The sequence below is a fragment of the Hippopotamus amphibius genome, chromosome 8, assembly GCF_030028045.1.
Source record: "Hippopotamus amphibius kiboko isolate mHipAmp2 chromosome 8, mHipAmp2.hap2, whole genome shotgun sequence".
NCBI lineage: Eukaryota > Metazoa > Chordata > Mammalia > Artiodactyla > Hippopotamidae > Hippopotamus > Hippopotamus amphibius.
The window spans coordinates 17981560-18006335 of NC_080193.1; the positions used below are offsets into that span (position 1 = coordinate 17981560).

At 51.4% G+C, this 24776-nt stretch overlaps 1 protein-coding gene across 1 annotated transcript in view; it reads right to left on the bottom strand.

The window, feature by feature from the left end:
- Positions 1 to 24776, bottom strand: part of CUX2 (cut like homeobox 2) — a 255122-nt gene that overhangs the window by 18949 nt on the left and 211397 nt on the right. The window contains exons 5-16 of the mRNA XM_057747176.1: positions 22873 to 23007; positions 19633 to 19756; positions 17460 to 17536; positions 16515 to 16581; positions 14806 to 14854; positions 9316 to 9420; positions 6297 to 6488; positions 6147 to 6205; positions 5636 to 5684; positions 5443 to 5542; positions 3630 to 4304; positions 2702 to 2803 (exon numbers count right to left, since the gene is read on the bottom strand). Of these exons, the coding sequence (XP_057603159.1) occupies positions 2702 to 2803; positions 3630 to 4304; positions 5443 to 5542; positions 5636 to 5684; positions 6147 to 6205; positions 6297 to 6488; positions 9316 to 9420; positions 14806 to 14854; positions 16515 to 16581; positions 17460 to 17536; positions 19633 to 19756; positions 22873 to 23007 (1734 nt within the window). The remainder of the gene's footprint in view (positions 1 to 2701; positions 2804 to 3629; positions 4305 to 5442; positions 5543 to 5635; positions 5685 to 6146; positions 6206 to 6296; positions 6489 to 9315; positions 9421 to 14805; positions 14855 to 16514; positions 16582 to 17459; positions 17537 to 19632; positions 19757 to 22872; positions 23008 to 24776) is intronic.

A 24776-nucleotide genomic window follows, 5' to 3' on the forward strand; every position in this document is an offset into this window, starting at 1 on the left:
TAGTTGTGGCACACGGGCTTAGTTGCTCCACGGCATGTGGGATCTTCCTGGCCCAGGGCTCGAACCCATGTCCCCTATTTTGGCAGGGGGATTCATAACCACTGCACCACCAGGGAAGCCCACCTTTTCAATTTCTTTGCTGCCTTGTTTCCAACCCCCCAGTGGGAGAGCACTGTACAGGGAGTCAGGAGACCTGGGTTCTCCTTTGGTCTCTGAATAACTGTATGTCTCCCTCTCTTTGGGTTCAATTATCCTGTTTAGTGGGAGAGTTTTAGATTAGACTGTTTCTCATGGTTCTTTTCACCCCAATATTGTGCCTCATTTATTTGTAACCTCTGTCTAGCACACAGTAGGCACTAAATAAACATTTACTGAATGATTGCCTCTCTTTTGCTACCGGAATTGACCAAGAAGAAATAAGTAAGTAGGGGCTCAGCAGATTATATGGGTGGGACAGTGTAGGGTCCCACAGGGTAAGTAAGCCCCTTACTACCCTTTCCAGGGAGGGCCCTTTGGGAAACTCTTGGCTTCCAGCAACAATCAGAGGCTTAGGAATCGGGACACTTGCTCCAAGTCGCCACCAGGGGGCAGCAGACAGTGTAAAATGGAGTGGGAGTGCTGAAGCCAGCATCCAGCTCTAAGTCAGCTGTGGTCTACACTGTGTTGTACTACATTGTGCTGGGTGCAGCGGCGTGACTAGGTCCCTGGCTGCAAGAATCCCCCAGACTGGCGGGAGGGACAGCCACATCAGCAGAGTCATTTATAACATGAATAAATGCAACAATGGAGACATAATAATGATAATGTTATGAGGACGGCTAACTTTTCAGGGCACCTTCTACATACTAGACCCTAGTCGAGTGCTTGCCATGCCTGATCTCATTTGATCCTCACACAACCTTAAGAAGGGAATACAAATACTGTGCCCATTTTAAAGATGAGAAAATAAGAGACAGAGAGGCTAAGTAATTTGCCTGCGGTCACACAGTTAATAAATAGCAGAGGCAAAATTTGCAGCCAGGTCACTCTGGTTCCATTGCGCCAAACAATACAGGTCATTATGGGGGATCCAAGGAGGGGTGGTATCCAATCGACCTGGATGGGGATGAGGGGCTTCCTGGAGGAGATGACTTCTGAGTTGAGTTGTGAAGTGTGAGCTGGAGTTGGCCAGATGAAAGGTGGCGGGGTGAGGACAGCATGAGGGGCGCAGGGAACAGGGAACAGGGAAGAGGGTGAGCATGACTATAAGCCGTTCATGTGAGAGGCGGGGAGGGTCAGGAGGCGTCTAAAGACTATAACAGGGCCTGCAGGCCTTGTCGAAGAGTTGGGATTTTATCCTGAGGGTAATGGGGAACCATGGAAAGATTTCAAATAGTGACATGACCATGTGTGTCCTCTAGAAAGATCCCTCTGGCCTCTGGGTGGAGAATGGGTTGGAGTGGGGCCTAGAACGTCACAGACAAGACCAGTAAAGAGGCTACTGCAATAGCCCCAGCAAGTGATGATGGTGGTGGATGGACAAGCTTGAAAAAAGCACTCAGGAGGCAAGTGACCCCTGGATGGGGTCAGGGTTGTTAGAACTTCCAGGAGTGGATTAACTCATCTAGGAAGAGTAAGAAACTCAGAGAGCCTTGGGTGGAGCTCTGGGGGAACCCCATGTTTGAGGGGTTGATGGAGAAAGTGCACTGTGATAGGCTAAATCATGGTCCCCCAAAGATATCCATGTCCCAATCCCTGGGACCTGTGAATATGTTACCTCACATGGCAAAAGGGAGTCTGCAGATGTGATCAGAGGTAAGAATTCTGAAATGAGGAGATGATCCTGGATTATCTGGGTGGGCCTCACGTAATCACAATGGAGCTTATAAGAGGGAGGCAGAAAGATGAGAGAGACAGAGACAGAGAAAGACTAAAGATGCTAAGATGAAGGAAGGGGCCAGAAGGCAAAGAATCTGGGTGCCTTCTAGAAGCTGCAAAAGGCAAGGAGACAGATCTTCCCCGAGAGCCTCCAGAAAGAACGCAGCCCCTCCAGCACCGTGACTGTAGCCCAGTGAGGCTGACTTCGACTTCCGACTTTCAGAACTGTAAGAAGATAAATTTGTGTTGTTTTTCACGCTGAGTTGTGAGTGTGGTACCCACTGGGAAAGTGTAGGAGGCGTGGTTTGAGAGGTGGGAGGAAGCCAGGGGAACAGTGTCTCACTGGGAACTAGAAAGTGGAGGTGCAAGGAGGAAGCTGAGACCGATGGTCAGGGGGTGAGGCTCAGGCGTCTGTGCTTGACAAGCTCCTGTGTGAATACTGATCACGGTACCCCTGAAAACTGAGGACATCTAGACAACCCAGACCAGCACTGCCAACAGAACTCCGCAGCAAGGGCAACGTAGGTGTGCTGCCCGATGTGGCTGCCACGCGTCATCTGTGCGGTGGGGCTACTGCAGCTGGAGAACTGAGGTCTTAATTTCACGTAATTTTAGTTAATTTACATGGATATAACCACACGTGGCTTGTAGCTCCCATACTGGACAACGCGGATCTAGCACTTTCCAGGCCCGGATCTCACTTGGCTACAGGCTGTGAAAGAGGCGAAGAGGATCTGACCTGCTTGGAATCCCCTCTGGGGTGGACAAAGGTGGACGAGGCCCTGCCTCCTGCTCAGAGCAGGCCTTGGAGGCTTCAGGCCTCGCCTGCTGTGGTCACACTCACCCCCCTTCTGCGACTCGATCTCCTTCTTGGCCTGCTCCAGGATGCTCTTGATGGCGTCGTCGGAGCCGGTCTCTGGTGTGCGGATTCTGGGGGTGATGCTGCCTGGGGGAGGAAAGGAGGCCTCTGTTGTGGGGACCTGCATGTTGGCGGTCAGTCCCTGGAGCTGGGCAGGGTGACAGCCTGATGCCCTCCTCCCAGGGCCAGGAGCGTGAGGGCCAGACCGTGAGTGTGTTTGGCAGGACCACCACTTAGCTAGTCTGTGTGACAGACTGTGGACCTGCAAGTGATTCTAGCTTGAAATAATAATAACAACAACAAGACCCACGGATGGCAGCCACCATCCAAGCTAACAATTCTCAAGGAGTTACTACCTGCTTTATGCTACTTAACCCCCATGGGAGGCTGAGAAACAGAGCAGCTGAAGTGAGTTGCCCAAGGTCATCCAGTAGATAATCGGCAGAGCTGGGACACAAACTCAGGTACTTGTGAGGTCAAAACGTGGGCCTTTCACGTGGATTCCCCTAAAAACTGCGTTTGGCAAGGTTGGTGGTCACGCAGGCCGTCTTATGGACGGGTAAACTGAGGCGTGGCGGTCCTCGGGGGTGTCTGCCAAGGCAGCCCTTGGGGCCCAGCCCTTTCCCACGGTATCACCCCGCACTGCACCACAGCGGCGAGGTGCACGGCAAGGGGCAGCCACAGGCCCCAGGAGGGAGGGGTTGACGATGTTTTTCCTTATTTTACAGAGGGGGAAACTGAGGCACAGAGCGCCAAAGTCACCTGCCCCGGGGCACACATCTGGGAGGTGGCAGACCCAGGCTCCGAACCCCGAGCCGTGCTCTCAGCCCCCGGCCAGCCCCACGCCCTGGGCGGGGCCGCGGAGACCAGGCCCGAGCCCCCGTGCCGTGGACGGGCCGCGGCCGGCACGCACCTCGCTGCCGCACCTGGATGGTCCTCAGAGCCAGCACATTCTGCTCGTCCGACAGGAACTGCTTCATCTTGATGAAGGGCTCCTTGCCCTTCACCGTGAGCTTGCGCCAGGGCTTCGGCCGGGCCAGGATCTCGCTGACCGAGCCCTGGGACAGCCCCAGCACGTAGTGGCCGAACACCCGCTGCCCGATGTTGTGCCTGAGCAGCTGCTCCTTCACCTGGAAGGCGATCTCCGCCGTGTCCAGCTGCGCCTCCTCCGCTCCGGCCCCCACTGCGGCCATAGCGTTCCCTCCGCCCTCCGCCGGCTCAGGACCCCCGGGCGGCTCAGGGCCGGGGGCCGGGGCGGCAGGGGCTGCGGGGGGCTTGGCGCTGTAGAAGGCCGGGGGAAACACCAGCAGGCCTCCCACCTCCCCCTTGAAGGCGGCTGGGGGCATGATGTGCTGGGACAGCAGGGCGTCCCCTGCCAGCCTCTCCCCTGGAGTCAAGCTGGGAAAGGGGGACAGCGAGAAAGTCCGAGGGCCGTCGGGGCCCAGGCCGGGGCCCAGCGAGGGCTGCCCTGGGCTGGGGGACAGGGGGTCTTCAGGCCCTGGTGGTGCTGGGAGCTGTGGAGGAGACGGGTAGGACGGCTCCGTGCCCAGAGAATCCTTGATGGAATCATCCTCTGAAGGGTCTTCCTCTAGAACACCGAGACAGACAGACAGAGGAAGAGAGGAGAGACAGAGAGAAAGACAGAGAGGTAGACAGTGATGGGGGGAGAGAGAGAGAGACGGAGAGAAATAACGAGAGCGACGTGGAGAGAGACAGAGATAGGGAAAGAAATAACATGGGAGAGACAGAGACAGAGAGAGACAGAAAGAGTTAGAGACAGAAAGCGACAGAAGGACAAAGAGAAAGAGGGAGGCAGAGAGACAGGGAGAGACAGAGGGACGCATACAAAGAGACAGAAATGGGGGGGGAAAGGGAGGGAGGACAGGGTGGGAGTCGGGGATGGGGGAGAAGTGCTACAGGTGTCCAGCAGTGCCAGCCGCTGGCTCTCTCTGCCCCACGCACTCCCCACCCCCGTCTCTGATCCCCAGCCTGCAAGGTCCGGGCCAAATGCCAGTTCTGGGGAGCCCCCTTCCCACTGTCGAGCTCGTTAACTGAGCACTTGCTGTGGGGCCAGCACCTCGCCGCGGGAGGATTCATCCTCACTCCAGAGCAGGACAGCGCACGTCCTGGGGGCTCGCCCTGCTGCCCTTGTCTAGGCGCTTGTATTTTCCATGCCGCTAACTTACTCCCCCGCACAGCACCTACTAGGGCCCACTGCCCCCATTTCACAGATGAGGAAATGGACGCAGCACACAGAAAGTCTTGGCTGGGGCCATATGGCTGAAAGGTCATGAAGCCACTGCGTGGGGAGAAGGGACGATCTGGGGGAGATAGCCGTGTCTGCAGGCCATTCCCGGCGGCCTCTGTGGGGGGTGAGGTGTGAACACCCTCCATGTCCCCTGTGACCTCCTCCTGCTGCTCTTGAAGGCTGGGGCCTGAGTGAGCCTTCAGGGGACCTTGGGAGGGCCTGAGCGAGCTGCGTGTCCCTGAGTGTGGGCATAGGTGTGGGCGGGACCCTGCTGGACAGCTGCCTGCTGGCTTCGCTGTGGATGGCGCCCCGCTCAGCCCCAGGCATGCAGCAGGCACTCAATCAACATGCCTGCCTTTTACCCATCGTCCTCCTGCTCGTGTGGAAGGCAGCGGTCTGAGGGCACGGAGGAGGCCAGAGACCCATGGGCAGCTCCCACCCTGGCCCCTCAGCCCCGAGAGCATCCCTCCTCTCCTACCAGGGCTGGCCAAAAGACCAGGCTTTTCCAGAAGGAATTTCTGCGCAGGGAAGAAGGCCTCCTTGGCCATGAGCAGGGAGTCTTCGGGCTTGGCCATGCCCTGAGGAGACAAGAAGCAGGGCTGAGAAGGCATGGCTGGCGCAAGGCTCTCAGGGGCAGCCCGCTCTCTGGGGACGGTGGTGGGGACACTCACCTGGGGGAGGCTGCAGGTGTTGGAAGCCAGCTTCATGGCTTTCAGGATGCTGCCGGACAGAGTGGAGAGAGTGTGAAGCCATCCGGTTCCCCAGGCCGAGGGACAGGCACGACCACCCGCTCATCTTTCCTGGTCGAGAACAATCACCCCACGCCCCCGGACCCCACGTAACGTGGGCCTCACTGGACAAGAGGCCTTAAGCCGTGGGCTTGCGAACGGGTCTGCTGCCACCTGGAGGAGTGCGGCTTGAGCTCATCCGATTAAGGCATCATCCCCCTGCCCTGTTACAGCACCAACAAGGCTATGTTTCCCACAGGCAACTCTTGATGACAAAGGTTCGGGCATGATATCCAAGGGGCCAGAGAAGAGGAGGCAAGGGTACCGCAAAGTGGGGTCTGGTGGGAGGGAGGGAGATGATGAAATTTGCCCAGGGCCCCTCGCCATCCTCCCAAGCAGCCCCCAGCCAGGGAAGAGGGCTTGCGGGTCTGTGGAGCACGGCCCCACACAGTACCTCAGCTCTGTTTTAATTTCTTCATAGTCAGACTGCGCCTGGAGCGTCTCTTCCAGCTTCTAGAAGAACAAACAAAGATGGTGAGGCTGGTCCACGTCCTCCTACCTGGGGACGCCCTGCCTGTCTCCCTACCTCCTCCCCAAGACCTACTTCGATGGCTTCAGACTTGGCTCTGAGCTGCCGCTCCAGGTCTGCAATCTGGTTGGCGGAGGTCTCCTCCAGCTCCTGCAGAGAGTTCTGGAGGTGCTGCACATCCTTCAGCAGCCGCAGGATCTCCCGATCCTTGGAGGCCAGGGCAGCCTCGAGCCGAGGGCCCGAGCACAGAGCGAAGTTCACCTTATCCTGGGCACAGAGAGGGGCTTGGAGGGGCCGGGAGGTGCGGGACAGGGGGCTGCAGGGCTGCTGTGCTCCCTGGAGTGACTCAGCCCCTGTTATAGGCCTGTGGCTTTCCCCCTCCCACTTCTGAGCCTTTGCTCAGGCTGGTCCCACCTGCCTGGATGTCCTTCCCTCTCTTCTTGAGACGAAATAAGGAGGGAGGAGGAGTGGTCAGAGAAAGTTTTTTCGAGGAAGGTATGTCTAAACCACGATGAAGTTCAAGAACAATTTAGTGATTTGGAAAATTGCTTGGCAGCATCTACTAAAGGTGAAAATTTGGTGCCCTAAATCCTGGTGCTTTTAGTCCTTGGAAGATATTCAGGAGAAATGTGGGCACTTGTGCACCGAGACACAGGACACGAACGTTCACAGCAGCCCTCTCGGTAATAGCCCCAAACTGGAAACCCCACAGATGCCGACCACCAGAAAACGCACGGACAGACTGCGGAACACTCTCACACAACAGAATACTATTACGATCATATATCAAAACAGGCAAAACCCATCTGTGCTGTTAGAAGTCGGGGGGGAGTGGCAGCTGGATGGGGGCACGAGGGAGGCTTCCAGGTGCTGGAATGTTTTACTTGCTGATCTGGATGCTGGTTATGGGGTGTGTCCACTTTGAAAAATCCCAAAATGCTGTACACTTACAATACGCACATTTTCGCCTGTGGATATTATACTTCAATAGAACATTTGCTAAAAAGGAACAAAAAAGGGAAGTAGTCCGTTGGCTGAGGAAGTGGTGATTATAGGGTGTTCCTGGCCGAGAGAACAGCAAAGGTTTGGGTTCCTAAGTCGGGCCCAGGTCCCACTCCAGGCAGCGAGAGACCCTCAGCATTAGACCTGAGACCTTGCAGCCACGTTAGGTGGTTCCTTCCTCACCCTCACCTGCCGTCAGCCCCAAGCCCCAGAGCTTCCCCAGGCTTTAGGAAATGGCCCCTTTGTCCTGGATGAAGATGAAGAGGTTTCTGTGTGAGGGGACCTGAAGTCAGGCTGCCCTTGAGCTCAGTTACAAATGAATCTAAGCAGGATCACAAAGAAAAAAAAACAAAACAAAAACAAACAATCGACCACTACCAACCCCAGCTACTCTTCCGGGGAGATAAATGCCAATTAAAACAGGAAGCGGATGCCATTAACACATTAAATTAATTAGCATTGAGCACCACTGTTGTGCTCAGAAAAGCTCACCCCCCAAACCAGCAAAGTTCCCCATGGCTGATTAGCACAGGCATTTGCTGGGTTCCATGGGGGTTAATTAAGAACCACTGGCAAACTCTCTCTGCGGTGTCCTCACGAGCTCTCTCGCTCTCAGTCTCGTGTTCACTCTCTATGTCATGCAGACATCAGGCACGTAGATATACACACACTGCCTCCTGGGACACGGGCCCAGGTGGACACACCTACGGACACAGCACACACTGACACACGTACCTGCGGGGACACTCATGCTGACAAGCACACACACAGAAATGCACAGGCATCAAGGAGACATGTCACCATCACACACAGAGACATGTATGTGCTCAGAGGCCACATGTTCATGTGGGCAAAAACACCCTGGACAGACCCCAAACACACTAGTAATAATAACATCGCATTAAATATTTACTGAGCACAGACTATAAACCAAGCACCATGTAGTCCTCTCAATAACCCTATAAGGCAGGTCTTATTTGTACAGATGAGGAACCTGAAGCACAGTTAGATTAAGGATACAGTTATTTGCCCAAAGGTCACAAACAGACACACATATACACACTAACACACGTTCAGAGAGACTCATTCTAATATTTAAATAGAAAGACAGATAGAGACACACAGGTCTGTGTATCAGAGTGTCAGGTGAAATGAAAATTATGTCACTTCAGGTTCATGGATGGAGACTGCAGATCACCCTGGAGCAGACCTGTAATTATGTAAGCAATCACGAATCTCATTCCTTGATATTCAGAAATCTGGAAAGAAGGTGGGCCAATTTACATAAGGAAGCCGGGCTTTCTGGGAGAGGAACAATGAAGCCTCTTATTACATGACAGAAATTAGGCTGAGGTGGCCCTGATTAAAATCCCTTGGCAGGAAATGTCCCCAGGACCCCAAAAGGGGCACCAACCTGGAGGAACAAGAAAGATCCACTAACTGGCTTAACACAGGAACCTCAGGATTGATGACTAAAGACTGGTTCTTTGTAGCATGTGGCTGGTTGAGAAACCTCATTAGAATCATCCTGATATGTTTTAGGAACCCACGGCTGATATGAGTGTCAACCTCAGATCTTGGTATGCGGCCCCACTGCTGTCTGGGAGGGGCTGAGAACTAGTGGGGCATCCCTGTAACAGTCCCACGCATCCATCAAGCAGTGCAAGACCAGTGGTCAACAGCGACATCTGGTGGCAGCCACCAAAACTGCACTGCTGCTCTACTGATCAAACTCACCCTCCTATCCACTCTTGCAGGGCATCTGGCAATAAAATGATCGTCTTTGGCCTGACTAAATTCCAAGGTATATGGAATCAAGGTATATGGAAGCTTGATCTTGAAAAGTTAAAAGAGCTGTGGCTGTTTCTGACCCTCAGCTGGTGAAGCAAGTCACAGTAATTATATTTAACTACACACTGACCTTGGCAATTAAGATGCTATGCCCACAGTATGCACACAGAGACCCACACCCATTCAAGTGCATGATTTCACACAGATGCACATGGTACACCCACTAAATGCCATCCACATATTCAAACCCACAAACATGGCCTTTCCCAACCTTTTCCTCTGGCTCCTCCACCATCCTTACCCCACTGGGTCCCTGAGGAGAGCAGCAGGCCAGGCGGATGGAGCTGTTGACGGAGGCAAGTTGTTCCCGAAGACTTTCTACCTCCCGTTGGGCAGCCTCGGCTCGCTGGGGAGGAAAGTGGGGGAGTGTGGTTAAGAGGTGAGCGGGGCCACAGTGGATCCCATCCTGGCCCTCCACTGCTTCCCTGCACTGTCTCAGGCAGCAGCTAGGAAGGCCAGTCTGAGGGCCTGGGGCCCTACTTTCTGGGTCCTGGACCTTTGAGTTGGCTCTGGGTTCCCCTGGTGTGCTTGGGACTCTAAGAGGAGCTAGAACATTCCTACTTCACTAACGCAGGAAGGGAGATGCTATCTTGATGGGAACGGCAAGTTTTCACATGTTTCCAGGCCACTTCTGTCTGCCAAGTAGACTGCAGGCCTGGTTAGTCAAAAGGCCAGAGTTTGTCCCCAGCTCCTGTGCCACATGGTGTCCACAGAGGTGGCTCTAAAGCCCACAAGCTGTTGCAGGCCCCTTGGCAAGTTACTTCTCCTCTCTGGGTCTCAGTTTTCCTTTTGTGAAATGGGAGCAATGAAATGTATCTACTGTAGAGGAGTGTTGCCATACATCTAAAATCAGAATGCCACAGTTTACTAAACTGAATCTTAACTCTTCAAATATTTCTAAGAAAACAGCCTGGAAGGAAGCATCCAAATTTTAACAATGTAGACTTGTGGCTTAGAGAGAAATCTGTACTTTGTCTCCTTCTGGTTGTGTGACCTTGGGCAAGAAACTTCATATCCCTGGCCTCAGTTTCCCTGTCTGTAAAATGGGGATTATAAGAGCAATTATCTCATAGCTTTGTTCTGCAAGTAAGTGATTTGGTAAAATATAACTCATTAGGTATCTCACCTTGATGCCTGACACATACAAATGTGTCAATATTGGTTTACTTTATTAACAACAGGATATATGGGATCTTGAAACACTACTTGGAAAATTAAAAGAGCTGCAGCTGTATTCTGACCCCCAGCTGGTGCTGCAGGTCATAGTGATTAAGTTTAACCTACACAATCAGGATGCTGTGCCCATTATATGTGCACAGAGACCCACACACATCTATGCACACATTTCGTTGATTTATTTATTTTTTAATTGATTTGTTTATTTATTGGTATCCTGCCTTGTTTCTGAAATGGTTCGAGTTAGGAGTCAGTTTTGTTTTGGGAAAGGTTTGGATGTGTGGGGTTGTAGAGAAAATTTTTACATTTCTACACAGGGCTTTCTGGGCAAATGTGACAGAGACTTGGGATCTGGGGTAAAAGACAAGCATTGGAATTAATATATGACTGATTAGCTAGAAGAACTCCAGAAAGATTCACCTCCTGGGAAATGTCTGTTTACATTTCAAGGGGGGATGAGACCTAGACCATGGAGACATCCCCTGGGTTGTAAAGCTGGGTTTAAAGCTACTAGTCTTATCTTCCCCTGGAGAGAGCTATTTACATTACAAATGCTAGAAACCCAGGATCCTTGCCCTTCTGTTTATCATGATATGGGAGCAGATTTCTCTCCCTTTCTCAGAAGGTCCCTCTCCTATACAACCACCCATATTCATATTTGGGGGGTTCCTTGCCTACAGCACAAACTCTGGTGCATGTGCTGTTCTCATCTCATCACCCCAGGGGAAGAACTGGGGCAAACTGGCATAGTTTTTACTATACACGCAATAATGATCTGCTCTCTCCAGAATCCTCTTGCTCACAATTAGGATAGTATGAATAAATACAGATATTAAAGACTGATACGATGACATTTACTCTTTTCTCAATACTCTATAATGAGCAGGTTTTAGTTTTATACTCAGGAAAAAATAAACATTATTAAAAATGCCTCCTATTAAAACTACTCTAAGATCTCTCTTCTTAAGCCTGTTTGATTGGCAGAGATCCAGAAGTCTGACGACACACGGTGCTGGCAAGGCTATTGGGAAACAGGCCCTCTCAGACCTTGCTAGAGAGAGTGTGAACTTGGCACAACCCCATGGAAGGCAGTTTGGCCACGTCTGCCAAATTATAAATGCACAGCTCTTTCACCCAACAGTTCCATTTCGAGGAATTTGCCCTATACAGTGGCTTGGGTATGTATGAAATGATATCTGTACAAGCTTATTCACTGCAGTATTGAGGATGATGGTAAAATACTGCAAATACCATATATGTTCATCAATAGGGTATGAGACCACAGGTTGGCAAACTGCAGCCTGCTGCCTGTTTATGTAAATAAAGTTTACTGGAACACAGCCACGCCCATTCGTTTCCGTATCGTCTATGCTTTCACTCTACCACAGCAAAGTCCAACAGCTGTGACAGCGACTAGTAAGGCTGAAATATTTACTCTCTGGTCCTTTACAGAAAGCTTGCTTTCCCCCGGGTTAGATGATGGTGCATCCGTGTAGTGCAATATGACACAGCCGTGAAAGAGAAGGAACTGCTTTATATACAGACACAGAACGAGCTCTAAGATACATACACCGAAAAAGTAAGGTTCCGGAGAGTGTACATAGTAAATATCCTTTATTTTAAAGATGCTAGTTATTTTCTTAAGGATATGCATACCAAGGCAGTGATGATTTCTCTCTTTTTATTTTTATTTATTTATTTTTAGCCCCATGGCATGTGGGATCTTAGTTTCCTGACCAGGGATTGAATCCACGCCCCCTGCATTGGAAGCACGGAGTCTTAACCACTGGACTGCCAGGGAATTCCTTCATTTTTGTTTTAAAAAGGGGTAAAAGTCCCAGATAGCCAAAGCAATCTTGAGAAGGAAAGACGCAGTTGGTGGAATCAGGCTTCCTGACTTCAGGCTATGCTACAAGGCTACAGTGATCAAGACAGTATGGTACCGGCACAAAAACAGAAATATAGATCAATGGAACAGGATAGAAAGCCCAGAGATAAACTATGGTCAACTAATCTATGACAAAGGAGGCAAGGATATACAATGGAGAAAAGGCAGCCTCTTCAATAAGTGGTGCTGGGAAAATTGGTCAGCTACATGTAAAAGAATGAAATTAGAACACTCTTTAACACCATACACAAAAATAAACTCCAAATGGATTAAAGACCTAAATGTAAGGCCAGACACTATAAAACTCCTAGAGGAAAACATAGGAAGAACACTCTTTGACGTAAATAACAGCAAGATCTTTTTTGATCCACCCCCTAGAGTAATGGAAATAAAAGCAAAAACAAATAAGTGGACCTAATGAAACTTCAAAGCTTCTGTACAGCAAAGGAACCTATAAGCAAGACGAAAAGACAACCCTCAGAATGGGAGAAAATATTTGCAAAGGAATCAACAGACAAAGGATTAATATCCAAAATATATAAACAGTTCATCCAGCTCAATATCAAAAAACCAAACAACCCAATCCAAAAATGGGCAGAAGACATAAATAGGCATTTCTCCAAAGAAGACATGCGGATGGCCAACAGGCACATGACAAGCTGCTCAACATCACTCACCATTAGAGAAATGCAAATCAAAATGACAATGAGGTATCACCTCACACCGGTGAGAATGGGCATCATCAGAAAATCTACAAACAGTAAATGCTGGAGAGGTTGTGGAGAAAAGGGAACGCTCTTGCACTGCTGGTGGGAATGTAAACTGATACAGCCACGATGGAGAACAGTATGGAGGTTCCTTGCAAAACTAAAAATAGAGTTACCATATGACCCAGCAATCCCACTGCTGGGCATATACCCAGAGAACACCATAATTCAAAAAGACACATGCACTCCAATGTTCATTGCAGCACTATTTACAATAGCCAGGACGTGGAAGCAACCTAAATGTCCATCAACAGATGAATGGATAAAGAAGACGTGGTACATAGATACAATGGAATATTACTCAGCTGTAAAAAGCAATGAAACTGGGACATTTGTAGAGACATGGATGGACCTAGAGACTGTCATACAGAGTGAAATGAGTCAGAAAGAGAAAAACAAATATCGTATATTAACACATATGTGGAATATAGAGAAATGGTACAAATCAACCGGTTTGCAAGGCAGAAATAGAGACACAGATGTAGAGAACAAACATATGGACACCAAGTGGGGAAAGCAGGGAGGGTTGGGGGGGAATGAATTGGGAGACTGGGATACCAAATTGTACACTCTAAATATATGTAGTTTATTGTATGTTAAAAAAAAATAAAAAATATAAAAAGGGGTAAAAGTAGATATTCAAGGGCTTGTGAATGGATCTCTGGAAGGAGACCTCAGACACTATAACTGAGGTTGCCACAGGGAGGGGAACTGGGGACAAGTTCAGGGAGCGGAGATGGAGTGTCTGGGCTACGCCCTTATGTACCCTTTTCAGTTCTGAACTAAGTAAATGGGTTACCTATTCAAAAAATTAACCTAAAAAATGTTATTCTTTTCCAACTTTTCTCTGCAGGAGGGAGCACCCTGTCCTTAGGCCCGCACAGCCATGCAGCCGGGCCTTTGCCTCTGCTGTGCCCGCTTCCTGGAATACCATTCCTCCAGAGAACATGCCTGGGCTTTAGGATCCAGCTCCAAAGGGTCCTCCTAGGAAGCCTCCCTCAACCACCCCCAGGGAAATGACCGCTTGCCCTGTCACACTGCTGACCCCTGCTAGCCGTGCCTCTGGCTGCCGGCGTTGTGGGGCACCAGGGAGAGATGCAGTGCGCCTGCAGGACTCCACACTGGACCCTCACGGCCACATCTTACCTCCTTTCAACGTCCTGCCCAACTCTGGCCCCCAGATGGCAACACATCTGAAGCCGGAGGAAAGCAGGATGCAGGAACCCCATTTATAAATGTGAAAACTGAGACTCAGGAGAGACTGAAGGACTTACAAGGACCTGGGCTGGGACGAGGATCTGGGGGCCCCAGGGAAGGTTGGGGTCCACCCAGTGCTTGGCTGGTGATGGAGTGAGGAGGCTGGTGGAGACCCCGGGCGGGGAGGAGGGAGAGAAGCAGCCCCAGGCCTGTCCCTCGTTCCCGCCCCCGGCTCTTTGGAACACGGCTCCTCAGTCTGGTTGAGAGAGACCCGTGTCCCAGCTTAGCCTGGGGACAGGCCTGGGATCCCTGGTCACTGCTCTGCCTTCCTCCCACGGGGAAGGGCACTTGTGCCCTGCAGGCTGCTTCCTGGGTAGGGCCGTCCGTGCCTGGAATCTACCCCTCTAGTCTCGAGTGAGGTCTCAGCTCTGCTTCCTGTGGGACGTCTTCCCTGACCCCTGAGTCCAGGCAGGAGCCCCTTCCCCAGCCACTGCTGCCCGCTTCACCCTATTCTGAGTGTTCTGTCTGTACACCCCGCCCCGCCCTGCGTGGGACTCAGAGGCTGGGGCCCAGGTATCTCCCAGTCCCAGCGCTCAGCACGGCATGCAGTTCAGTCAATAGTGACGGAGCTCAGCTTCCTCCTCTCCACCTGGCCCGAGGCCCCCACCCCAGGAGAATGAGCCCCCGGCACACGTCTCCTCACCTGATTAGCTTTCTCCAGGTTGGTCATGATCAGGCCGACTTCATCTGCCCTGAGACAGAAAGACAAGGCCCTGAGGAAGGGATTCTGGCAGCCACCAGGCCCCACCCCTCTTCCCGAAACCTTCAAGACCCTGCCAACCCACGGGTCTCGCAATGGAGGCCTTGAGGAGGCTGCCTTCCATCCTTCCTCCTGGAGAGAAAACAGGTTGCGGGGGGGAAGAACTGAGGCTGGGGGGAAATGGAAATGGGGCCTCAGTGCTGCACCTCTTCCAGGCAGCCTGGCCTCCCATCTTCCCCAGGGGTCCACTCTCTGAAGCTGCCACAGAGTTACACCTCCCAGCCTCTGCCTCCGCTGTGCCTTCCACCTGGATGCCCTCCTCAAGAGAGCAGGGCCTGAGCCTCAAACCCAGGGGCAAAGTGTTCTCCTGGGAGGCCTCCCTCAACCACCCTCATGTACTCTGCTGCCTCCCCACCTCCCTGGGTTGCCAGTGCCTCAAGGATCAGGACAGGCCTCATCTACCTCAGCTGCTCCTCTGCCTAGTCTGGGGAGGGGGCCATAGGAGGCCTGTGGGGAGCATTTGGTAACTAAAAGCCACACGTGTGCTTCATGGATGTTCCAGTTCAAGATCTTCTTTGCACAAGCTGTCCCCACTGCCCAGAGTACCTTTCCAAGCATTCTTCACGTGGCCATCTCCTTCTCATCTCTTAAGTCTCACTCTGAAGGTCATTCCTCAGGGAAGTCCTCCCTGACTACTCTGGATAATACGACTCACCCTCCCTGTTATTCTCTCTTGCTGCTCCTAGTTTTTCCCTCCATAGCATTTACCATGTGGCCAGGTCATACAGTAAGTGCTCAATGATGTCTGTGAAATGAAAGAATTTATTCCTGTCCGTCAGCTAGTGTCTGCCTTGTCTCCTCTCCTTGACTGAGGACAGGGCCATGTTATGATGTTTCCTCCAGGGACCCAGCATAGCCCTGGGTAAACAGTAGGTGCTAAATAAGTGTTTGGGGATAAAGTGATATCTTAAAGCCTGCAGAAATGTTGAGTCCAGGGTAATTTAAGTGAACTGCAGCTGGCCTAGAGGGTTGGACTGTGAAGTTGGGGAGTGGGGACAGCCCCTGGGGGCTGGGGCGAGGCAGAGGCCCCTGACCAGCGCAGCCTGCTTAGCTGGAAGCCCAGAATGTCCTTCACAGTCTGTGCTACACGATGGCACCACAAATGACTGGCAAACAGCTGGGAGCCTATGCAGGTCTGGAGCAGAGAGTACTTAATTAAATGGGTGCTTCAGGCAGAATCAGAGGAAGAACAGTCAGAAAGGTGAGGCATGTCTGGGAGGGTCAGAGGGAGGAGGCATGTCTGGGAGGGTCAGGCGGAGGAGGCATGTCTGGGAGGGTCAGAGGGAGGAGGCATGTCTGGGAGGGTCAGAGGGAGGAGGCATGTCTGGGAGGGTCAGAGGGAGGAGGCATGTCTGGGAGGGTCAGAGGGAGGAGGCATGTCTGGGAGGGTCAGAGGGAGGAGGTATCTTTGGGAGGGTCAGAGGGAGGAGGCATGTCTGGGAGGGTCAGAGGGAGGAGGCATGTCTGGGAGGGTCAGAGGGAGGAGGCATGTCTGGGAGGGTCAGAGGGAGGAGGCATGTCTGGGAGGGTCAGAGGGAGGAGGTATCTTTGGGAGGGTCAGAGGGAGGAGGCACACCTCAGCATTCACTTACTTGGATGCTGCCTCCTCATCGTATTTCCGCCGCAGCTCCAGCAGCTCTGTTTGTGTGGCCTTTAACGCTGGGAAAAATTAAAGCGCCAGGGTGAGGCCCTCCACCCCCAGGGAAGGAGAACCCACTCCCCTTCTGTGGGGCCTGAAAGGCATAATGAGGCTTGGGGTAGTGAGGAAAGATTTTTCTGTTAGAACTGGTGACAAGTAGTGCGTTTCCTGCCCCCAGAAGGGCTTCAAGCTGGAGGGAGGGCTGTGGAGTGGCCAGGGTGGGGAGGGCAGATGACATGATCCTCTGTGAGTCTATGAAGCTCAGGGGACCTTGGTAAGTGGGGGCGGGGGCGGTCTGTCCCAGGACCTGGGGTATGAGCCCCCTAACACCTTTAAGGTCACTCCAGGACCTGCGTGGGGCCTGCATGTATGAGCTCACCCACCCTGAGGTCCAGCCCTGGAAGTGAGGGGGACAGGGAGGAGCAACAAAGTCAATAGATACACGTATAAGAAACGAGGGATTTCTCAGAAAATTCCAGATTTCTGATTTCTCTAGGAAAATGGAAGGGACTGGCCTGGGGGATGCCTGGCTGGGGCTCAGCAGTGGCGACCTCTCTAGATGAGGCCTGGCTTCTCCAGTCGGACCCGGACCCCACCCTCCCCTACGGCACTCCCTAATCCAGCCACCTTGCTTGCATGTCCAGCCCCTGCAGGCACTGCATTTGCCACCCATGATTTAATTCTATCTCAAACCCTCTCTCCACAGTCGCATGACCCCCGGAACTGGGGCTCTGATCCCTGCTGGGTGATGTAAGCCTTCCCTCTCCCTTCCCAAACTCCTTCCTTGCCCTCCTGATTCTAGAACAGCTGACCCTGTGTTCCTGGTGTCACTGCTCCCCTCCCACTCCCTCTGGCCTCCTGGTCTGACCGGCCGGGGCGCCACGTGCCAGACACCTACCTGAATGTAGGACCTTGATCTTCTCCTCGGCTTCCCCCAGTCTGGCTGCCAAAGTGATTTGTACTTCTTGAAGGCCCCTGTGAAGAAACCCGGCATGTGGACCGGCCCATCCTGGTTTCCTGTCCCCTCTCGCACTCCCTGTAAAATCTGCACCTCTATTTTTTTAATGAGTTCTTAAACATGACACTCAGGCACTTGGCTACCCTACCTTTGCTGACTGTGTGGCCTCCGTTATAGCTGGTGCCCAGTAAAGCTTCTATAGCAGCCTTACCTCTCTGGGCCTCAATTTCCTCATCTATAAAATGGGATTTCCTTCTCTTTTAAAATTAATTAATGTTTATTTATTGGCTGCATTGGGTCTTCGTTGTACACGGGCTTTCTGTAGCTGTGGACAGCGTGGGCTACTCTGTTGAGGTGCGCAGGCTTCTCTCGTCGCGGAGCACAGGCTCTAGGCGCATGTGCTTCAGTAGCTGCAGAGCACGAGCTCATTAGTTGTGGCTTGCAGGCTCTAGAGCGCAGGCTCAGTAGTTGTGGCGCACGGGCTTAGCTGTTCCGAGGCATGTGGGACCTTCCCAGACCAGGGCTCGAACCTGTGTCCCCTGCAATGGCAGGCGGATTCTTAACCACTGTGCTATCAGGGAAGCCCTAAAATGGGGTTTCTGAGGGAGTCTGCCTCAGTGGTGTTGTGAAGCACGTTCGGCATGGTGCCCAGCCCTAGAGTTCCCTTAATATCATGGGTTACTATTGCTGTCCCCTTGGGAGACATTTTTTCCCCCTTTCTGTGGCAGGAGTTTGCGAGGTCCCGCCAGCCCACTGTGCCCTAACTTGGGTGTGGTGCAAGCATCTCAGCAGAGACAGAGAAGTCCTAGCTGCACTGGGGGAGGGTTTATGCAAAGCCTGAGCCTTACCTTGTCTGGCTCAGTGACTCTAGGGAAGGAACCCCATTTACCTTGATCTTATCCTGCCCCCTCCCCCTTGCTCACTCCACTCCAGCCACACTCCCCTCCTTGCTGTTCAAACACATCAGGCATGTTCCTACCTCAGGGCCTTTGCATTGACTCTTCTCTGCCCCTTTGCACCTGCAAGGTTCCCTTACCTCCTTAGGGCTTTGCTTACTTTCTCAGTGAGGCTTCCTCCAACACTCTACTTAAAACTTCAGCCCCCATCTCATCGTCTCCCTCTTCTGCCTTATCTGTCGTCACAACTCTTTTCCTCTAGCGCACCACGTATTTATCTTTTTTATTTGTGTAGTCCTGACTAGAAAGTGAACTCCAGGGGGGCAGAGAGTTTCATCCGCTTCATTCACTGCTGTTCCCTAGAACAACGCCTGGCACACAGTAGGTGGCTCCATAAATATGCGGAATGAAAAAATAAGTGAATGACAGAAAGGATGAACAACGATCATCATAAAATTGTCCTAGAAAGGCCCTAAGAATGCATATTTTTATCACCACTGCACCAGCTGTAAAGGCACACACTGACATGTGCTTCTCCGTCTGGGTGCTGAGCTACACATGTGCAGGTGTCGTTTCATTCCATTCTCACGGAAGACTAGGAGCTGATACTGCCTGTGACAGTCAGTGCTATGTGTCCATTTGGCTGGGCTAGAGTATCCAGTTATTCAATTACACACTAATACACACACTGCTGTGAAAGTATCTGTAGATGGACTTGACACCTACAATCAGTTGATGTTAAGTAAAGGAAAATATCTGCAATAATATGGGCTTCATTCAATCAGCTGATGGTCTTAAGAACAAAACTGAGGAAGAAATTCTGCCTCAAGATGGCAGCATTTACTCCCACCTTACAGTTTCCAGCCTGCTGGCAGGCTCAACCAATTTAGACTTGCCAGCCTCAATCGTGTGAGTTAAGTCCTTGAAATAAAACTCTTAACTAAAAAAAAATTCTACTGGTTCTGTTTTTCTGGGGAACCCTGACTAACATACCACCATTGGCCCCATTTTCCAGATGGGGAAACTGAGGCTCAGTGAGGTGATGTGACCTGCCCAGGGTGGCCACTGAGCTGCTGATGTGTGGCTTGAACCAGGTCTGAATCTCCATCTCCACCCTGCATCTAGACTCCCTAAGGGTCCTGGGCAGGGGTGACATTCCAGGCTCTCCCTCCCAGACAGGTGAAGCAGCAGGAGCCTGCCTGTCTTTCCCCACTCACTTTTGTTTCTCTGCCTCATTTCTCTGCAGCAAAGTTTCTGTCAGGAGGGCTTTGCTGGGAATGCCTGGGAGGCGGCTCCCCTCAGTCAGCGTGGGCCTGGCTGGTGACGTCCCCTCTCTCTGCTCTGGAGGGAGAAAAAGAGGGAAAACCACCCATTGCTGAGAGCGGCGTGACAGTCAGAGCTGCTTTCTGCAAACCAGATCGATCAACAGTGCTGGGAGAAGAATCAATTTTCCAAACTCAGCATTGGAGAGAGCGCAGCTGTCGGGACCTGCTGTCACTGCGATCAGCTGGGTTGCAGCCTTGGTGAGCGCCTGCACAAGAAAGTCAAGCTCCATCGTGCCGGCCCCGGACAGCACACCCAGAGGCTTCCTTTGCCCTCTCAGACCTGTTCCTGCCTCCTTGGCCTTCTGTATGGTTAAAAAAATCATGGTAAGATATACATAACATAAAATTCACCATTTTAACCATTTTAAAGTGCACAATTTAGTGACATGTAGTACAAAATACTGTGCAACCATTACCAGTAATTCCAGAACACCGTCATCATCCCCAAAGGAAACCTGTCCCCACTGAGTGGCGACTTGCCACTCCCTTCCCCATCCATCGGCAACCACTGTTTTGCTTTCTGTCGATACGGATTTGTGTATTTTGGATATCTCATATCACTGGAATCATAATATATGTCCTTTTGTGACTTGATTCTTTCACTTACCATGTTTTCACGGTTCATCCAGGTTGGAGCATGTGTCAGTACTCCATTCCTTTTTTATGACTGAGTAATATTCCACTTTATGGATATATATATATATATACACACACACACACACACACACACCAAATTTTGGTTTTTCCATTCATCCATTGATGGACATTTGGATTATTTCCACCATTTGGCTACTGTGAACAGTGCTGCTATAAACATTTGTGTACAAGTTTTGTTTAAGTGCCTGTTTTCAATTCTTTGGGGTATATCCCTAAGAGTGGAGTGGTTGGGTCACAGAATAACTCCAGATTTAACTTACTGAGGAACTGCCACACAGTTTTCCCTTCCCCACAATCAGTGGCACACGCTCAGATGCTCAGTCATCGCCCCTCACCTGCAGGTGCCCTGGGGCAGGGCCCATGTCAGGTCCATCTTTGCAGGCCCAGTGGTGGCTCCTCTGGAGATCAGTGTGTGTTTTTGGCACTGAATCCATGGAGACAGAGGTGTTCACGGGCCAGCCATTGAGGGTGAGGGGCTCAAGAGTTCCAAAATTTGGATTCAAGTGACTCAGTTAAGTTTTGTCCTGGTTATTACATTTCTACGGTGAGCCTGGCACAGGAGGGTGAGTGTAGAGCTAGGCAGTTTGCAGAGTGAGCCCCTTGAGAGGCTGGTAGAGCAGTTAGCTCATAATACACACACACACACACACACACACACACACACACACACACTGGGAATGTTCTGGGTGCTGAGGCCAGAGCAGTGAACAGCAAGGTAAAGTTTGACCATAATGATGAAGAATAACAAGTGTCCTCAAGGAGAAACAGCCCAGGGCCAAGGTTAAAAACTTTTCTCCTGTTCACCCACTTGGACACCTCCTGCTTCTGTGACTCAGTTTCCTCATCTGTAAAATGGGGCCAATGACACCTCAGAAGGTTGATTCCAGGAGACAGTGAGATGCTCTGTGAAAGGGACACTGCACAGAGCAAATGCTCTCAAGAGGCAATTTCCACAACTATTATTATTCTTACAGAAGGAAGTTCAAACCTCAGAAGAAGGAGTTGGCAATTTTGCTGGGGAACCTCAGAGGCTTCATAGAGGCATGTACATATGAGCAGGGGCTGAAGAACTGCCAAGTCCTGGCTTGTCAGGGTGGCTGGAATGGTATTCCAGGTGCAGGACCTGAGTTGGCAAAGTGCTGTTACTTTAGTCACTGTGAGTCTTCCCCAGAGGATCCTGCCTAGGGCCAGGCTTACACCACGCAATGTGGGGCAGGGGGAAGGAGGAGGTTGTAAAATGGGCGAGTGTGAGAGAGTGGTTATTTCCTGAGAAGCGACTTTGTGTCATGCTTTCATTTGACAGGCCTCAGCCCATATTATCTTCAGTACATGCCAAATCTGGCCCACTACCTGTTTGTCAATAAAGTTTTATTGGAACAAAGCCATGCCCACTCTTTTATATACTATCTATGGCTGCTTTAACCCAGAGATAAGTACTTGTGATAGAAACTGCATGACCTGCAACACCCGAGATAATTACTTTCTGAACCTTTCCAGAAAAAGCTTTCTGACCTCTCAGGTAAATCCTACTCATTTGTTCCTTAGACAAGAATCCTTTCACCTGAGTCTCCTCCAATTCTCTGCTTAATTTTCTTCCCCCAAAGTCTTTCTCACCAACTGACATACTATATATTTTACTAACTTATTTGTTGACAATCAGTCCCTCCTGCAGAAGGTCAGCATGAGGACAGAGATTTTGTCTCTTTTGTGCCTGGCTGTGTCCTCAGTGCCTACGACAGTGCCTAGAATGCAGGTCAATGAACATCCAGGACTTGGACGGTTACCAATGGTTTTCACCTGCTATTTTGCTCCTCCCTATGGTGACCTCCTACCTTACCTTCCTGAGGTAACGACCATGCTGAATTTTGTTCATCATTCTCTTGCTTTTAAACATTTTTATCACAACATATGTACACCTGAACACTTTATTTTTAGCTTTGCTAGTTTCTTGTCTCATTTGGGGCTGAGACAGTGCTGTGTTCAGTACATCCTATTTCCCTCTCCTCCTGGGCACACAGCCAGACTACATTTCCCAGCCTCCTTTGCAGCAGGGTGTGGCCACATGACTGAGCTTTGGCCAATGGGATGTGGCCAAAGTGCCATGTGCCACACCCAGGTCTGGACCCCACAAACCTCTGTGTGATCCTCCACATTCTTTCTCTGCCTATTGGCTGACGGTCAACATTCACTGTGATGCTGGATGTTGAGTGTTGATGACGCAGGATTACCATAGCCTGGGTCCCTAAATGACTGCATGGAGCATCCCCTGCAACTTCCTCTCCCTTCCAATATATTAAGCCTCTGAGATTCGGGGTTGGTCTGTTTCAGCAGAAGTGTACCTTAACCCATCCCACATCTAAAGTGATAAAGTTGAGTTCCCTGCCCCCTTCCCCCACAAGGGTGGCCAAGTTTGGCTGCCAAAGATCCACAGTCCCTTTGTTTATTATGGACATCCTATGAAAGCCTTATCAGTACCTTTGGGGCCAAGGAGCTCAGGGTGTCTCTTCCACGAAGGTTGGAGCTCTCGCCGCGGCTGCCCACTGGGGTCGAAGCTGGGGGGCTGCAGTCTGTCGTCTGGGCTGCGTGCCGCCTCAAACACAGGCACGGGGTCTGCACAGAGAGAGGAGGACAGGGGTGGTGGGAGCCCTGGGGCTGGTGGGGTGCCCAGGCTGAGGCCGCAGGGCCAGGGAGCTTGGGTGGAGGAACCATCCATAGGAGCCGTCTGGAATCGCTCTGGTGGCTTAGGGGAGCAATGTGGACTTTCTGCTTTATGAGAGAGCAGATCTTCTCTAGGCACCTGTTCCAGAGAGTGCGTGCTGCCCGCACAGGTGTGGATGTCCTGCCCAGCTGGGAATAATAATAGTTGTCACAATAACTGCATTTTCCTGATTCTAGATGCCAACTGTGGTGGCCATGAGATTGTGTCTTGCACACCTCCAACCACAGGGAACATCACTTAGCAAGGACCCCAGCAGGCACACTCTGAAATCCATCAGTCCAGGCCCAGCCTTCTCATGGGACTTCCCAGACAAGGCCTTTAGGCAGCGGGGATGGAGGCAGACCTGCTCCTGGGGGACACAAAACTGCTCTCAGGGCTGAGGACCGGCCCATGGCCTTTCCCAGTGCTTCCTTCCTTAAGCTATAACGTGGCCTGGATGCTTCCACCCAGCTGCCCACCTCTCCTAGCTCCCTCCCTATTTTCCTTCACCTGAGGTTCCCTAATAGCATCCTTGCACATATAATCCTTGGGATGCTTTTCAGTGGATCTGGGCCAACACACCATCATTTGTGATACTTGTGGTCGATTAAATAACAGCTTTTCTGGGGGCGAGTTATACACCTGGATATAAGCTATCTCTGAATTTACCAATAGCTAAAATTGAAGACTGCAGGTCCTTCCACCTGGAATTCTGTCCCCTCTCCCACCCTGTCACCTGGCAAGCACTTCCTCTTCCTTCAGATCTTGAATCCAACACCTCTTCTTCCAGCAACTCCCTGCAACTCCCCACCAAGGGCAGGAGGTTGGTACAGCATCTTCCAGGTTACAAAACCAGTCCCTGGGAATAGGTTCCCACAATGCACCCAGCATTCCCTGGAGGCTGGCTTGGATCTAACTTGTTTTCACAGATGAGAAGGCTCAGAGAAGCCAGATGACTTGCTGAAGAGTGAAGGAGAGACTCTAGTCTGGATCTCTTTCTCTGATGCCACAAAGGCTTCCTGTCCCAGTGGTGTGGATATTTCAACCCCAGTAGCCACAGGTAGGTAGGTATTCACGGGGCCCCAAGAAAGCCAGGGCCTCCACACTTCAGACGAAGGGGTCTGGTCTGGTTCACATTTTTTCAAATTCCCCAGAGCCCTCTCCTTGGTCCCTCCCTGGGATCTCCCACCAGCATCTGCTTGGCCACTGCTCTCTGCTGGTGTGACCCTGAAGTCAGACGTCCCTGGTCCTGGTCTAATCCATACTTGCTTCTTAGGATTGCGATGTGACCTTGGCAAATGGCACCACCTCTCTGTGCCTCACCATAAAAGTACTGACCTCATGTGCCTGTGATGAAGATTCACGTAAAGTACTCAACACAGCGCCGGGCACTTGGTCAGCTTAGGACAAATGGAAGCCCTCGCTTTTATTCCCTCCCTTCTCAGTGCCAGCCACACTGGCCTTATTCTCTCAGTCCCTCAGATGCACCTTCCTGCTCCAGGGCCTTTGTACGGGTAGGAGCCTCTGCCAGGAACACCCTGTCCTTCCCTATCCCTTTTAGCTAGTTAATGCTCACCTGTCTTAGCAATTCAAATGCCAGTTCTTCCAGGAAGCCTTCCTTGACCAGTCAGTCTTCCAGTGTGAGCTCTCCCAGCTGCCTGCCCCTTTCCTTCACATCACT